At 46.5% G+C, this 17,385-nt stretch overlaps 1 protein-coding gene across 11 annotated transcripts in view; it reads left to right on the top strand.

Annotated features, from left to right (window-relative positions):
* LOC146355581 (complement factor B-like) overlaps positions 1-17,385 on the top strand; it is a 61,503-nt gene that overhangs the window by 41,476 nt on the left and 2,642 nt on the right. For 6 of the 11 annotated variants that reach the window (XM_084841063.1, XM_084841061.1, XM_084841053.1 and 3 more), the window contains 9 exons: positions 3,581-3,718; positions 4,685-4,782; positions 7,329-7,446; positions 9,035-9,182; positions 9,898-9,977; positions 11,003-11,121; positions 12,911-13,043; positions 14,931-14,980; positions 15,296-15,649. In XM_084841063.1, the coding sequence (XP_084697189.1) occupies positions 3,581-3,718; positions 4,685-4,782; positions 7,329-7,446; positions 9,035-9,182; positions 9,898-9,977; positions 11,003-11,121; positions 12,911-13,043; positions 14,931-14,980; positions 15,296-15,478 (1,067 nt within the window). In that variant the 3' untranslated portion in view covers positions 15,479-15,649. The other 5 variants (XM_084841058.1, XM_084841051.1, XM_084841055.1 and 2 more) reach the window with 2 other exon arrangements.

Below are 17,385 nucleotides of genomic sequence, written 5' to 3'. Positions count from 1 at the left end.
GGAACGTATCACAAGGCTAAAAGATATGACGCCGGAAGATGAGCCCCTCAGGTCGGAAGGTGTCCAATATACTACTGGGGAAGAGCAGAGGGTATTTCCAAGTAGTGCCAGAAAGAGCGAAGCGGCTGGGCCAAAGCCGAAAGGACACTCAGCTGTGGATGTGTCTGGTGGTGAAAAGAAAATCCGATGCTGTAAAGAACAATATTGTTTAGGAACCTGGAATGTCAGATCAGTGAATCAAGGTAAGCTGGAGGTGGTCAAACAGTAGATGGCAAGATTGAACATCGACATCTTGGGAATTGGCAAACTAAAATGGACAAGCATGGGTGAATTTAATTCAGGTGACCATCATATCTACTACTGTGGGCAAGAATCCCTTAGAAGAAATGGAGTAGCACTCATAGTCAACAAAAGGGTGGGAAAAGCAGTACTGGGGTACAATCTCAAAAACGATAGAATGATCTCAGTACGAATCCAAGGCAAACCATTCAACATCACAGTAATTCAAGTCTATGCCCCAACCACTGATGCCGAAGAAGCTGAGGTTGATCGGTTCTATGAAGACCTACAACACCTTCTAGAACTAACACCAAAAAAAGATGTCCTAATTGAGTTTTGCCAAGAGAACACGCTGATCATAGCAAACACTCTTTTCCAACAGCACAAGAGGCGACTCTATACATGGACATCACCAGATGGTCAATATCGAAATCAGATTGATTATGTCCTTTGCAGCCAAAGATGGAGAAGCTCTATACAGTCAGTAAAAACAAGACCTGGAGCTGACTGTGGCTCAGATCATGAGCTTCTTGTTGTAAAATTTAGGCTTAAACTGAAGAACGTAGGGAAAACCACTAAGCCATTCAGGTATGACCTCAATCATATCCCTTATGAATATACAGTGGAGGTGAGGAATAGATTGAAGGGATTAGACTTGATAGACGGAGTGCCTGAGGAACTATGGACGGAGGTGCGTAACATTGTTCAGGAGGCAGCAACGAAATCCATCCCAAAGAAAAAGAAATGCAAGAAAGCAAAGTGGCTGTCTGATGAGGCTTTACAAGTAGCTGAGGAAAGAAGGGAAGCGAAAAGCAAGAGAGAAAGGGGGAGATATATCCAACTGAATGGAGAGTTCCAGAGAATAGCAAGGAGAGACAAGAAGGCCTTCTTAAATGAACAATGCAAAGAAATCGAAGAAAACAACAGAATGGGAAAGACTAGAGATCTCTTCAAGAAAATCGGAGATCTCAAGGGAAAGTTTTGTGCAAAGACGGGCATGATAAAGGACAAAGAAGGCAGGGACCTAATAGAAGCAGATGAGATTAAGAAGAGGTGGAAAGAATACACAGAAGAACTATACAGGAAAGATCTGAATGTCCCTGATAGCCATGATAGTGCGGTCACTGAACTTGAGCCAGGCACCCTAGAGAGTGAAGTCAAGTGGGCCTTAGGAAGCATTAGTAACAACAAAGCTAGCAGTGATGACAGTCTTCCAGCTGAGCTATTTAAATCCTGGAAGATGATGCTGTTAAAGTGCTGCACTCAATATGCCAACAAATTTGGAACACTCAACAGTGGCCACAAGACTGGAAAAGGTCAGTTTACATTCCAATTCCAAAGAAGGGCAACGCCGAAGAGTGTTCAAACTACCGTAGAATTGCGCTCATTTCACATGCCAGCAAGGTTATGCTCAAAATCCTACAAGCTAGGCTTCAGCAGTATGCGAACCGAGAACTACCAGAAGTACAAGCTGAGTTTCGAAGAGGCAGAGGAACTAGAGATCAAATCGCCAACTTTCGCTGGATCATGGAGAAAGCAAGAGAATTCCAGAAAAACATCTATTTCTGCTTCATTGACTACGCTAAAGCCTTTGATTTTGTGGATCACAACAAACTCTGGCAAATTTTGAAAGAGATGGGAGTACCAGACCACCTTACCTGTCTCTTGAGAAACCTGTACAAGGATCAAGAAGCAACAGTAAGAACCAGACATGGAACAACCGATTGGTTCAAAATTGGGAAAGGAGTACGACAAGGCTGCATATTGTCGCCCTGCTTATTTAACTTATATGCAGAGTACATCATGAGAAATGCCGGGTTGGATGAATCACAGGTCAGAATTAAGATTGCCGGGAGAATTATCAACAACCTCAGATACGCCGATGATACCACCCTAATGGCAGAAAGCGACGAGGATCTAAAGAGCCTCTTGTTGAGGGTGAAAGTGGAGAGTGCAAAAGCTGGTTTGAAACTCAACATTAAAAAAACGAAGATCATGGCATCTGGCCCCATCACTTCCTGGCCTATAGAAGGGGAAGAAATGGAAGCAGTGACAGATTTTATTTTCTTGGGCTCCAAGATCACTGCAGACGGTGACTGTAGCCATGAAATTAAAAGACGCTTGCTCCTTGGGAGGAAAGCTATGGCAAACCTAGACAGCATAGTAAGAAGCAGAGACATCACCTTGCCGACAAAGGTCCGTCTAATCAAAGCTATGGTTTTCCCAGTAGTAATGTATGGCTGTGAGAGCTGGACTATAAGGAAGGCTGAGTGCCGAAGAATCGATGCTTTCGAACTGTGGTGCTGGAGAAGACTCTTACGAGTCCCCTGGACTGCAAGGAGGTCAAATCAGTCAATCCTAAAGGAAATCAACCCTGAGTGCTCATTGGAAGGACAGATCCTGAAGCTGAAGCTCAAATATTTTGGCCACCTAATGCGAAGAGAAAACTCTCTGGAAAAGACCCTGATGCTGGGAAAGACTGAAGGTAAAAGGAGAAGGGGACGGCAGAGGATGAGATGGCTAGATAGCATCACTGATGCAATGAATATGGACTTGAGCATGCTCCGGGAGAGAGCGGAGGACAGGAAGGCCTGGCGTGCTATGGTCCATGGGGTCACGAAGAGTCGGACATGACTGAACGACTGAACAACAACAACAATCATGAAGTAATGCAATTGTGTAATACAAATAAATGTGAGTATATTATCTATAAATATGAAATGCAAATTAAATAAAAACAGGAAAGATTAACATGGCTGTAATTCAATTCAACAAGTACAAAACCATGCACAGGACAGCAATAATGAATTACAAAAAGGGGATTAGACAAATGCATGGAGGATGCTTTATTAATAGCTGTTAGTCATTATGGCTGTATGGAACCACTATGGTCAGTGAGTTGCCCAATAAATTCCAGTTGCTGCTCTAGATGTGCCTTTGGTCTGATCCAGCTGGGCTATTTTTATGTTATTAATGATGCTCTAGTACTCAGCTCATTCAAATCTCCAGATGTTTTATGAGAGACTGGTCAGCTAGCCCATTTGATTTGGAGGATGAGTGCAGTAGCTACAAGGCTTGTGCTAGATACAGCTTGTGGTAGAAGGAGTTGGCTTCCATGCTGACTGAAGGCAGCTCACATTGCCTTATGTCATTAATCAGTGGGAAGAACTCCTGTTCCATATGAAGGCATTTTACTGCAGTACAGAATTAATGACTCTCTGCTCCATGCTGCTGCCATCTCTTTCTTGGGAACCTTACCACTTATCTACTCGCCCATGTCTCCATCTGTGCTTGCACCTAGATGTTTACGTCTTTAGTACTGGGACCAAGGCCAACATGGAGATCATTAATGGATTGGCTTCTCAAAAACCCAGAGAGAGACACAGCTTCATACTCAAGGATTACGAAAACCTACAGGTGGCCTTCGACAAAGAGATCGGTAATTTGAACCTGCATTTCGCTGATGTTATCTCTTACCTATTGGACCCTCAACATTTTCTTTCTTAGGACACACAGGACTTCTGGTTCTTGGCCTCCTGCATTTTGTGGCCCTTGAGAGCAAGTTCTCAAAAACCTGCTCTCATCTGTTTTTCTGTTGAGGAACATTGCAAAGGATTCTGGGAAGTATTCTAGGGGAGACATTCAGTTTATGGAGGATACTGGCAAGCCAGAGCATTGCTGTTTGATCTGAAAATGCCACAATGGCCAATAGCTTAAGTGGCTTTAAAAAGGGTTTGTGCAGTGTAGGTGGGTGGATCCGATTCCGGTGCGGCTCTGAATCCATTCCAGGTTTCAGTCAGAACCAGCCAGAACTCTAAAGGAGCTATCCAAAGTGCTAAACCCTATCCTCAAAATAAGTTAGGAAGAGCTTCTTGGATAGCTCCTTTAGAGTTGTGGCTGGTTCTGAGTGAAACCCAGAATGTTTGCACAGCCCCGCCGAAATCGGAGCCACCAGCCTCCACTGGGTTTATGTAAATACATGGGGAAAAGGCTATTAGCCATGGTGGCTACGTGGAACCTCCAGATTCAGAGGAAGTATACCTATCTATACCAGTTTCTGGGGAATAAAACCAGGAGAGGGCTATTGCTTCCACACCCTGTCTGTGGGCTTCTCAAGAGGTATCTGGTTGGCCATAGTGGGAATCAGGATGCTGGACTAGAGAGGGCTTTGGTCTTCTATCTATTCCTGCTCTTCTTATGTCTTTTAGCTACTCTGCAATACTGGCTCAATTATTCTCCTCCCAGAAAACTCAGGGGCTGTGGCTTTCAGCTTCCTCCTGTCCCACCCACTTTGCTGCCCAGGAAACCAGAGGTCCTGCCCCTTTGCCTCCTCTCCAACCCACTCTTATTTTCTGGGGAACTCCAGATTCCTGAGGCTCTGAGAAATATGCCTTTCTCCTCACAGGTAAGAGTCAGGCTTTGTCCTGGTGTGGTTTGGCCATGGGGCACGAAACAGCAGATGACCAAGAGAAGTATCCCTGGCACGCCAGTATCACCATCAGGGTAAGATTGGGCCTATTGAGCAGAATCAGGGTTACAGAAGAATGCTTTCTTGATAGTGATTTGGTGGAGATCTGGTTTGGGGACAGGGCTGCCGAGTGTTTTGGGCAGATGCTGGGGCACTGGGATCCCTGGTGCTAATGCTGCCACCATGGCATGGAAGTACATTGCGGTTGCATAGCAACCAGCAGGCTTACTTTCCAGCCACCCCCTGCACAGGCCCCTTGGACCAGATCAACGCATTGCACAGAATGAGGTGGTAGAATTCCAGACTGTACCGCTTCAGAATGAAGGTAGTAGAATTCTATTTTTGATATTCTCCCCATTTTTTAAAAACACATGCAAGTAAAAAAATAAAAATGAAAAAGTAGATAAAGGAGAAACATTTCAGCCCAGCCTGTTCCCTTCTGTGCTATTTTTCTACTTAAAGGCAAGTGTTTGTTTTACACAAGGGAACATCTAAAAAATTGATCCCCCATCTGATATGGTATGGTTGATTTTACTACCTTAGCATTCTATCCACATCTGGCTGTATGTGTAGACCAGGCCTCAGAGCCTGCTCTGTCTCTTCCTCATACCAATCACCAATTCTCCCAAGACCCTTTCAGAGCCATGAGTCTCAGGGGTTTCTGAACAACTCAGGGGATAAAGCAGTGCGTATGTGTGCATGACATGCACTTCTCTCCTCCCCTCCAGTGGTTTCAGAGTTACCATTGCCAACTGAGCAAAAAAAATATCTACAGGATGACCTGGGCAAAAGATAGCTGGTGAAGGAGGGAAGGTGAGGCTGACACAAGTAAGAAAAGGCTATCACTTGACCTCTCCTGCTTAGGCAATCACTTGACCTCTTTCTCTCTCTCCTACTTCCTGCCTGATGGGTTTCATTTTGGGAGGCAGAGAAATGCATGTGAGAGGAATGGCTACTAAGGAACCAGGTGGTTCCCATGAGGGAGAGACAGATTAGGCCCAGGGATGTCAGCTGCAGACCACCATTTATAAGAGCAAGGTGCAGGAGCACCAACCGTCATGGGGAAGGGATCAGGAGTTGCCAGAGAACGACTCAGACACAGCCACGCACACACATCTCTGCCCAGACCCTCTGGCCTTTAGCTATAAGAGTAGTTAAATTTGCCTTATCTTTGAGGCTTGTCAGATGGGAGACAGGAATGCCAGACCATCAGTAATTGATGATAGGCTCATTGGTACTCTTTAGTGATAAGAATCCAGACAATAGGTACCAGGTTTTGCAGTTGGGGCACCAGGACGTCAGTGCCCATATTAGATTTATAGTCACATCTCCCTCATAGTATCGTAAAAACAACCATAAGGGCAACTATTAAAACAGTTGCTTGATAATAAAATCAGGTATCCCCTCAGATAAGGTAATAAGAGGGAGCTTCCCAGATCGTAAATACAAGAGATGGAATATTTTTTATGTCACATGCGCTCCTGTAACATGTTGCAAGCATCTGGAATGTATGTATATCTACATACTGTTGTTACAATGATTTATTTTGATAAGAAGTTTGAAATTCAGCATTATTATTTAGACATAAGTTAATTTAAAATAGCAACATATCCTTAGGAATGTAGCTTAATGGCACATAAATTAAGATAGTAAAAACCATCTAAGCATGTTTGATGGGCTCTACAAGAGTATATGAAGGTGACCTTCTGCACAGAAAGCATGTGCTCTGTCACTGAGCTACATCCCCTCTGGAAACCTTTGTCACATTGAAGTTGCCTCATTCATTCCACTCAGCCAAGTATTTTGACACTAAGCACCAACAAGCCCCCCCCCCCCCAGCTTTGGCTTAAGTAGTTTGTTGGCAGAGCCCGTCCAAGCCAATAGGCCAGGCTGGGTGCATGACCTTTTTGATCCTGAATGCCAAATTCACTTTTGCCGGGCGGTCCAGAGGCTGCATGTGTGGGGTGTGCACACATACAGACATGTATGCGTGCACACATACATACTGGGGTGGGATGGACACGCACACAAGGGCACACACAGAGTATTGGCAACCACCTGGGGCATTTTAATTGAAGAGGCAAAAGCCTATTCTGGAAATACCTCAAGAAGCATGGGGGGCAGGCACAAATGCCAGGAGAGTCTGGAGCAGGGGAGAGGTGTGTTGTCCCCTGCCCTCCCCCTCACCATGATTACCCCCGAAGGCAGACCCTTTTCTTGACCCAGTTAATTTAGCTTATAGAGCAGTCAGTGGAAAGAATGTCCAATGTAGAAAATCATGAGAATGCACAAGGTACATTATGTGGACAGGAACATTCATTTCTGCCCAGGGCAGCAGTATGGGGCTGTGAACAGACTCTCCTGCAAGCCAAGATGGCGGTTCTTTCTCTCTCACACGCATACTCACACAAACTATGTAAAAGCAGACCTTCTGTGCCTTTGACAGCAGGCAGATATTCAAGATGTATAGTGGAACATGTAGCTGCACCGACTTCCAAGTAAACATACATAGGATTACGCTGTGAGTTCCTTGGGTGCCCCCTCTTAGTTATCCATGGTGCTTTCTTCTTCCAAATCAAAGCGTGCTGGTCGTGGATTTGAGCACTGCAAAGGAGCCCTCATTTCTCAGTATTATGTCTTGACGGCAGCCCACTGTTTCACTGGAGATGATAAGGCCGAGCAGATCACTGTCAGGATTGGTAAGCCAAATTCTGTCAGCACGGGGAGGAGAGAAGGAGGGAATGGGGTGGGTTGCCAACTTCTCTTGAGGTGTTGGCGGGAATAAGCAGGCGGAGCCAGAACTCAGAAACTTTTCTCCAAAGCTCCACCTTCTGTGTGTGTGCCAGGCTAGCCTGTGCAGTGCTGGGCTGTGGATCAGCTGCCACTGGAGGCTTTGGGGCGGGGAGCCCAGCATGAGCACTGCCCTGGCCACCGATCAACTAAGCAATGGGGCGGAAGGAGGAGCCATAGGCAGAGAGCATTGTGATTGGCTGCCTCCTGGCTACAGCAGAGGCGGTCAAAACTGAGGTGGCCAAAATTGAAAGTATGACAGCTGGGAGAGAGCAATCCGGGCAGCAGATTGGCGTTTGCTGTGCACAGTGAGAAAAAGACTGAAAAGATCAGGAGGGACTTGCCTGGAGAGGATTCCCTGCACAGACATAGAAGAAAAGCCCCAAACACCTCTGGGGAACCTGCCCACCCCTTTATCTGGGGGTGGGTGCAAGGAGAGGCCGCCCGGTGTCCACCTGGGAAATGCCTCCATGTGGAGCGAAGGCGATGCGCTGGCTCAGCTTCCCACCCAGCTTGGGTGCATGCATGGTTTCCCTGACTGGGGAAGGCATGCTCACACTGAAGCCTTCCCCGGCTTTGACCAGGAGCTTACTTAGTGTGCTGCGCGCCCTCCCAAGCTGGAGAGGGAGCGGCATGCATGTGGGAGAATGCCCATTTGATCTCTGATAACCGCTCAGAGCTTCCTCTTCCTTCCTCTTCCCCAAGCTCCCAGTAGCCTCCAGGGGGTGGGGGTGGGGCATGGGGAGGGGAGGGGAGGGTGGGAGCCCAAGACTTCCTGGGCTGGATTAGGCCCACAAGCCAGAAGTTCCCCATGTCTGCTCTAAAATAAGTTTCTGAGGATGAAGCAGGGCGACCAGATGCAGTAGGGGTGCAGACCAGTGTATCTTTCTTTTAAGAGATGCCAAGAAAGGGAAGATATGGGATGCGGCAGGTGCAGCTTTTCTTAGCCTCATGCAGCAGCATGGTGGCAAGCCACACCTGCTGAAACACTGTCCAAGCATCCCTGTCTTCCTTTACATGTGGTTGCCCTGGACTTACCTGGAAAGCCTGTCTGGAAAGAAGGGAGGGATCCATCCTCTGACTCAGAAGCCTTGCCTCCCAATCCCAAATGATAGGGGTCATTTGGAACCTGGCCGTAACTGCAAAGTAACATGCATTCTGTGCAAGTTCAGAGCTGCCCTCTTTTTACTGTTTCAGTTCTCCCAAGCGTCCGAAAGTGCCCTCTGCTCTCAAGTGACTTGGATGGGAAGTTAGTTGGCTTGCCTCTCGTGAAATTAAAATACTAGTAATGATTTCTAAATTCCCATCTATAATATAAATTGGCGCATCCAAATTATGCAGTTTGGATCCAGGACACCAAATCTTTTCAGTATCTAGCAGCGCCCCTCTGTGACAGCAGCTGGTGATGCTTTTCATCACCTGGTGATAAGCGCTGTCATGTGCTAATGTCTGTGGATGTCTTCAGAAAAACCTACATTTTATCCTTTTCTTCCCCAGGCAACACCTACTTTGATGTGACTGCACTCCAGGCCCACCCAGAGTACAACATCAGTAAGCTCCAAGATCATGGAATCCCTGAATTCTACGATTATGACATTGCCCTTGTGAAACTTGCTCAAAAAGTCACATTCTCTGCCAATGCAAGGTGAGATGAAAGGGGAAGAAAGAAGAAAATGTTGTGAATTTTGACTCCACTCAAAGTGGGGAATCTCACAGTGCTCCTGAGTGAAGGATCCAAGTGATGTTAGGGGCAATCATATGAACTGCTGGTTCTGCCACAATTATGCAGCATGTGTGGAATTTGGGATCTGGTGAAGAATCTCGCAAATCTGTGCTTTTTATTTTCAAGCTACTAGTCCTCAACGGAGTGCAGATATGTTCGGAAATGTAACAGAGCCAGTGTGGTGTAGCGGCAAGAGTGTTGGACTAGGAGCTGGGAGATCCGGGTTCTAGTCCCCACTTGGCCATGGAAGCTCACTGGGTGCCTTTGAGCCAGTCACACACTCTCAGCCCAACCCACCTCACAGGGTTGTTGTTGTGAGGATAAAATGGAGAGGAGGAGGATAATGTAAGCCACCTTGGGTTCCTTGCAAGAGGAAAAAAGGCGGGGTATAACTGCAATAAATAAATAAATAATAAATAAACATGTGGCATTAGCAAAAGGCCTCTGTGTTTAAAGAGCTGACCCTTCTGCACATTGTACTGTTGCATTCCTAGCCTTCATTATGCCTAATAGCCTAATGGAAGATGCTGACACTGCCCAGATAAACTGGAAAACAATCACAAGGCAAGTTGTACATCCCACCCAAGGGTACCCTGTGATATCTTGCTAATTTCTCTCTGGGGGTTTCCCTCCACAGACCAATCTGCCTCCCGTGTACAGCTGGAACCACCCAGGCTCTCAGGAAGCCCCTTGGACAGACCAGCTGCAAGGATCATGGTAAGGGATTGTCAGTGGCCGACCCACGGTAGAGGTGCCACAAGTGGCACAGGTGGCAGTTTGAGGCAGGCCTTTAGACATGAGCAGGAGGGCCGACAAACCTGGCTGTGGCACGGAATCAGGCCTGCTCTCCTGCCTTCCTCTGCAGCACTGCATTGTTCTCTGCCATCCGGCCAGGTAGACTAGAGCCAAACCATCCCAGTAACGCTGGCGAGGAGGCTTGTACTCTACTGCAGTGGAGTGGTTCCATCGTATGCGTGCCTAAAATTTTGGCCACCGTTAATCTATTGGAATCCTGGCCCTCATTGGGTTCTCTCCTGTTCCCCCTGTCATATCCGCCTACCCGCAGTGACTTTTAAAGGGGGTTAGACAAATTCCTAGAGAAGGCTATCAGTGGCTACTAGTCCTGATGGCTGTACGCCACCCCCAGTACCACCCCTCGTGCCTCTGTACAGGAGTTGCTGGGGAACTTGGGTGGGAGGGTGCTGTTGCTTGTGGGTTTCCTGTCAACAGCTGGTTGGCCACTGTGTGAACAGAATGTTGGATTAGGGCTTTCTCTCACGGAGCTTTTATCCTGCAGTTGAGATTGCTCCTTCATGGAAGCTTGCAGGCTTTTTACATGACGCCGTGATCCTCGAGGGCATCTCCTGCACTAAATGCCCTTTGTTCCATTTTTAAATAGATCGCAGATAAAGAGCTATCAAATTACCCTGTGTTGTGTTCCGCTTCAGTTTCCTCTGTGAAAAGAGGAAAAAGGGCAAGAAGAGGAGCGAGATCAATGAAAGATAATGGAAGACTCAGATACGGGGAGAAGGAGGGGGAAGGGGGGAAGGAAGCATGTGTAGAGGGGGTTAGTTGTGATCCTGCATTTAAAACGGAAGCAGAAATCCCCATTTTAAATGCAGGATTTTAGGCTGGTGTAGAGATGCCCTAGGTGGATCCTTGGTCTCATCCAGCATGGCTCTTATATTCTTATGTCTCGCCAGTTCACCCCTATTGCATTTGATATTGTTCGCTTTTTCCAGAGGAAGAATTCCTGCCTAACGGGAACATCCCTTCTCTTTTTGTAATGAACTGTGCCTATCGTGATGGACGGGGGGATGGGCTGCGTCACCAGATTGTGCGGATCAAGAATGGTGAAAAGGTGAAAACAGCATCTGAATACCCATTTTGAGCAAGGACCACAAATGATATTGGGCACCTTAAAAATAATGAGAACAAGAACACAAGCTCTCCTTTTATCCTCAGAACGACTCACTAAGATGATACACTTCTGAGGCCCTTCTCAGAATCCCTCTGCCTTTGGCTGTATGGAGAGGATACAAGAGATGGTGTCTTTTTGGCGATGGCACCCATATTTGGAGTCACTTCCTTAGAATTATTTCTATGGCCCATTTCTGATTGCCTGTTTTATTTCAGCAAGCTTTCTGTGGCTGTCACTTTTAAGAGTTACTGCTGCTGGTTTTGCTTTGATGGTTGCTTTATCTTTGTGCACCACAGTTTTTACTGGTATTGATTGACTGATGGCTTTTTGTTGCTGTTAGCTGCTTTGATTACTTGCATATAGAGGTGGGATATCAATATTGTAACAAACAAATAAGGCAGGGATGCCATCTGATCAAAGAGATCTTGTAGATTAATTTTGTGACTTTTAGGGTGCAATCCTATGCATGTTTTGACAGAAAAAAGTCCTACAACTCCCAACGTTCCCCAGCCAGTCATGCTAGCTGGGGAATGTTGGGAGTTGTGGGACTTTTTTTCTGTCTAAACATGCATAGGATTGTGCTGTTAATCAATTATTTGTTAATAGATCTTCTAAAAAGCTCTAAATTTCTTTTCAGGCTGTCTTTTTAATAACAGAGATATTGGTACCGCAACGTTATGTCAGTTTTTAAAAAAATGATTTTAAAACCCCTTTTCAATCACCGCCATTAACCATATTTGTAGTGAGCAGACAGTTTTTTCCCCATTATTTTATAAAAAGTTGCATTATTCTATTATAGTGCTATACAAACAAAATTATAGCATTATGGTGTTACAGCACTATATCTGTTATTATAGCTATAAAAGCATTTAGCGCTAATTAAAAGATTGATTAAACAAACAGAGTAATTGCATGGTGCCCACTGTAAAAGTTATAGTAAATGTGTGTTGAATTTTAAATGGGCGCTCTGGTGACTTGCATTTCCCGCTCCTGCACCCTCACCCAGTGGTATACCGAACATAGCAAGATGTACAAACAGAAAAAGTGTGATGCTTCCATTAGTGTGGAAAGTCTATTGCAATTCTGCTTGTAACTTACAATGGAAGAGCAATGAATGGGTAGCACTAGGAGGCCAGTGTCTTTCTCTCACTCTCCAAAGAAATTCAGTCTAGAGTTTTCATCCTTCCTGAAGTAGCTTGGCCTTTTACAAAGCTTAATTGGCCTCTAGAGGACAAGCGGCAGGGAGTTGCTGTAAAACCTCCGCTTCTTTCTTTCTGCTGTGGAAAGTGGGGGTGAAAGAGAGAGAGAAGCCAGTTTGCAAGTAGGGCTGAAGAATGGAGGAGGACCATGCAGAGGGAAGGAAGCAAGCACTGAACAGACTGGTGGGAGAAAAAGGGAGGTTTGAATTGCTGCTGCTTTCCGATAAAGCAGCAGCCACTTGTTTTGTGCAGCATTATTGAATGGTCCTCTATATTCCCACCACCTGCAATCTTCCATGTATAAAATTATTGAGGGGCAGGATTTTAACTTCTTGACATTCTTATTGTCTGTGGGCTTTGAGGGTGGGTGGGTATGGAGGAGCATCATGTGATCAGACAGTAGGTGGGGGAAGACATACAGAAGTTTAGTGAGAACTAGGCCCGATAAATATTTGATGTCAGTGTACGTGGGATTCATTCTGGATATATCATTTTGCCTTCGGAAACCTACCTTTCCATCTCTCTCTCAGAAAATGGCCTGTGAGGAAGATGCCAAGAAAGCCAGCCACTACCAAAATGTCACGGATGTCTCCCAGGTGGTGACTGAACGCTTCCTCTGCACTGGGGGTATTGACCCCCAGGTGGACCCCAACACTTGCAGAGGTGAGGAACAGAAACATCATCCCTATCCCTATTTCCCTCCTCTTTAGGGCGCCTAGTTGCCACAGTCACAGCAGAGCTGCAGGTAGGCCGGCCTTGTTTCAGTCTAGGGCTACATTTCAGAGGGAGATACATTTCTGTAGGGGCTCTTCAGGACTATAAAATGCTGGTTTCTTCCCCAAAGAGAACCCCAGTCAGTAAAGTCCTGTGAGGATAGGATATCTCTCTCCAGTATTCTCAGCTTGCTTCCTCCTGTAGGGATGAACAGAGGCCCCATGGGAAGGAAAGATCAAACCCCACATCTGTAACCTTCACATGAATGAACATGGCAGGAATTAGTGGACGTGTTCCTTCTTAAAGAAGAGCCTAAGAGCCTCTCAGTGTGAATAGTACAGCTCATTAACGTGGCCTCAGCCCAGGAATCCAGGTCTTTGAAGCATCTGGCCCGATCATGTGGAGCAGCTTTTCCAGTGCAGGCAGCTCTGGCCCCCTCCCCAAATCACAAAGCCCTTTTCTGCAGGAGATCAGAGGAAGAGGTGGGCCAAACAACCGGGACTTTAGGAAGTAGGGAATCTTGTCCAGGTGAATCCAGAGCCGGGACGTAAAGTGTAGAGAAAAGCCAGGAACAATAGCTGTGTGGATTCAGAATGTCTCTAGGATTGGTTCCTAAGAACAGCATGTGGTGTTTTGTGTGGTACATGACATGTTGAGAACCTCAAGTGTTGTATATATACAATTTGAAAACCAACATTCTAGTCCTTATGGTTTTAGAGAAACTTTCGAGAATGTGTGGACTGTTTCTGGTGGAGTCCCAGAAGCCATAAGGGGACTGAGCGCAGGTTTTAATGGGTTCAGGGTGCGTCCTAGTTGCTCTAGAAAGTTTGCTCTAGACAAGAACAGCATGTAGTGTTTGGCACGGTACATGACATGCTGAGAACCTCACGCATATATTTTTAAGAAAACAACTTTCTAGTCGTCATGCCTGTACAGAAACAGTTATGAATGTGTTGACTGTTTCTGGTGGAGTCCTAGAAGCCATAAGGGGACTGAGCGCAGGTTTTAATGGGATCAGGGTGGGTCCTGTTCTAGTTGCTCTAGACAAGTTTGCTCCAGACAAGAATAGCATGTAGTGTTTGGCATGGTACATAACATGCTGAGAACCTCAAGCATATATTTTTAAGAAAACAACTTTCTAGTCCTCCTCATGCCTGTACAGAAACACTTAAGAATGTGTTGACTGTTTCTGGTGGAATTTCAGAAGCTATAAATGCAGACTGAGCATAGGTTCCATGGGTCCAGTTCTAGTTGCTCTGCACAGGTTTCTGATAAAAGCAAATACTTCTTCACACAGCACATAGTCAAACTATGGGATTTGCTCCCACAAGACATAGTGATGGCAACCAATTTGTATGGCTTTAAAAGGGGGTTAGACAAATTCCTGGTGGAGGAGGCTATCAGTGACTACTAGTCCTGATGCCTCTATGCTGTCTCCAGTATCAGAGACAGTATGCCTATGTACACCAATTGCTGGGGAACATGGGTGGGAGGGTGCTGTTGCACTCATATCCTGCTTGTGGGTTTCCCGTTGACAGCTGGTTGGCCACTGTGTGAGCAGAATGCTGGATTAGATGGACTCTTGGTCTGAGCCAGTATGGCTCTTATATTTTTATGACCTGCCCCATATGGCTGGCTATTATAACATGGCCATGATTTATTCCTACCATAGAATCTGAATCAGAATTGGGCGTTTTGGTACGTGTACCACATTAAACTCTCCCAAGAAAACTCTCCCACGAGTCCTGACTCCCACCCCCTTTTCAGTTACCAATGTGAGGTTTTCGTAGCTATTTCATCCCCTCAGTTAATCTCCTCTGTTCCTGTTGTTTGCAGGTGACATCGGTGGTCCCCTCATCATTCAGAAAAGGCTGCGTTACATCCAGGTGAGTGCATACTTGAGCTGGTCCTGGCCTCCTCTGCTGAACAACAGTGACAAGACTCATATTTCACACCCTGATTATAATTGGCTCCATGTCCTATTCCCTTACGACCTATGTGAGTGGGCTGTTTGTCACCCGACTCTACAACTGCATCACACAAATGCAGCATTTGGTGTAGATAAAAAACAGCAGCTCACAAAGCATTTGGGAGACCAAATTAAGCTGCATGTTTAGCTGATGGTGCTTTCCTTTTGCTAGGTCATGTAAAACCTGAGGGCTGTGTTTTCCTTCCCTCCATTCCCCCGCCCCCCTCTGCAGGTGGGTGTGATCAGCTGGGGGGTGGTTGACATCTGTAAAAATAAGAGGGTGCCTGGGTGCGAGAGTGACAGCGAGCGGCCGGAGCACTCCCTCCCCTACGCCAGGGATTTTCACATCAACATCTTCAAGGTCTTGGCTTGGCTCAAGGAACAGCTGAGCGAAGAGGGTTTGGATTTCCTGTAAATTGGTTCTTCTTACTGCACATGGGATGTTCTGGGTAAATGCAGCATTAAAGATACACAGTATCTTTTAAACCCTTTAAAGTGGATGCAATGCTAACAATTGTGTATTAAATTCCATTAATTAAATTAAATTGTGCGAAAAAACATAAATGGAATAAATAATACTGTCACTTCTTCATTCCCGACTCAATGACCTGGCTCCCATGCCACGATAAGCCACTGTGGGTTAATTCCCCTGCGGGGCTCCAAGACATGTGCTGGCTGCTATTTTGAATATGCAAGTTGTGGCAAGGGCGCGCTGTGGCTTGCCCTGTCATACAAACCTAGGTATCATGGTTATTTGAGAGTTAAACAACCCTTGGGAATGTTCTAGGGTTATTGGAGGGTTAAACCGCCCCTGCTGCGGAGTGAATAGTCAAAATGGCAGTCGGCACGTGTCTCAAAGTCCTGCAGGTGAATTAACCCATGGTGGCTTATCGTGATGTGTGAACCAGCCCTGTGATAGAGGTTTTGATATCATATGGAGAGCTGTGCCGATTCCACACAGTTGTGAGTTGATATCTGGCACAGAGTTCAGTGCTCTCAGCATCTCAGATGACATTTCCTTTTCTTTTTCTTTGTTTAAAGAAGTGTAGGTCTTATGGTTATACAGAAAAGGCTGAATGTGGTGACATCTCAGACATCAGTCAAGGGCAGATCAGCAGGTGATCATAACTGCTCTGCAAGACTCCTCGTCCTTCTCCCATATCTAGCAGCAATGTGATCAGTTAATTGATTTCCTTGATTTGTAATGTTATTGAGGGCCCAGGTACCATGCTGCAAAAGCCTGGAGTTCCAATACAGACCACAGAGAGCCTGGATCCTAGTAAGGGGAGGAATGGGAAGGAGGGATTACCATGCCATGACTAAAAATCAAGAGCAATGTCATCCAATTGACCAGATGACACAAAGAACCACTTACTGGTAATTTGGAACAGGACAATGACTGAAAGGTGTGGCGGTGTGGCAGAGTGTCAGGGCTGGGCCCAGGACCAGCATCAAGGACAGACATGGTTGGGCACCTGCCAAGAGCCCACTCCCCAACAGGAGCCCCCTGGAGTTGCTCTTCCTCTTCCCCATTGCAACCTGCTCGCTCACCTGCCTCTCCCTCTGGCCCAGACAATGGTGGCGGTGAGAAGGGGGAGCAGCACATGCCATGGCCTCCTTGCTCACTGCCATTGTCTTAGCGAGGATGAGAAAGAGGATGAGGAGCCAGAGCATCTGGTGACCATGGCAGTGAGAAGGTAGACTCAGCAAGGGCATCGGCCCACTGAGGGCGTCTTGCCCAAGGACCTGGAGCCAGCACCAGCTGGGCCATGGCAGCAGTCTGGGGTGAGTCAGGACCAAAAAGCAGTTTGGATTGGAGGAGAAACCAGAAGGCAGGGCCAGAGATCAAGCCAGGACCAAAAAGCAAGATTAGAAGCAGGTCAGGCCTTGCAGCTGAGCCTTGGTTGAGAAACGGCAGGAAGCCCTTAATACTCCTTTCTGCCAAGAAGGATCCAGCCCATGTCTGGACAGTTCTTTGCAGAGCAGCTGCCACCTGCAGTTCAGTGGTCCTCCCCGGGGAGCATCCCCACGCGTGTGCCTCCTGACACTTCACCGAGAGGCTACAGTTACATGCCTCGCCACCTGGGGCAGTGGTGAGCAGGTCCTGACACAAACTGTGTATACACAGGGCTCTCTATGAAGTTCAGGGGAGGAAAAAAGTAGAACAGCAGAGAATGCCTAATGCATTGGCTTCCCCTGTTGGAATCAAGACAAGATAATTGAGAAGCACCCCTCAGGGCATCTCAGACAAGTTCCACCAAGCTGGGGTGGCCAAGTCACAGTCTGGATACCTACTTAACAGGCAGGTCCGGACTTTAGTAG

This window comes from Heloderma suspectum, chromosome 2 (genome assembly GCF_057233095.1).
Source record: "Heloderma suspectum isolate Gila_16-S chromosome 2, 16-S_ref, whole genome shotgun sequence".
NCBI classification, from domain to species: domain Eukaryota; kingdom Metazoa; phylum Chordata; class Lepidosauria; order Squamata; family Helodermatidae; genus Heloderma; species Heloderma suspectum.
Note: the sequence above shows the minus strand (reverse complement) of the source record. Positions and strands in the feature narration are given on the sequence as shown.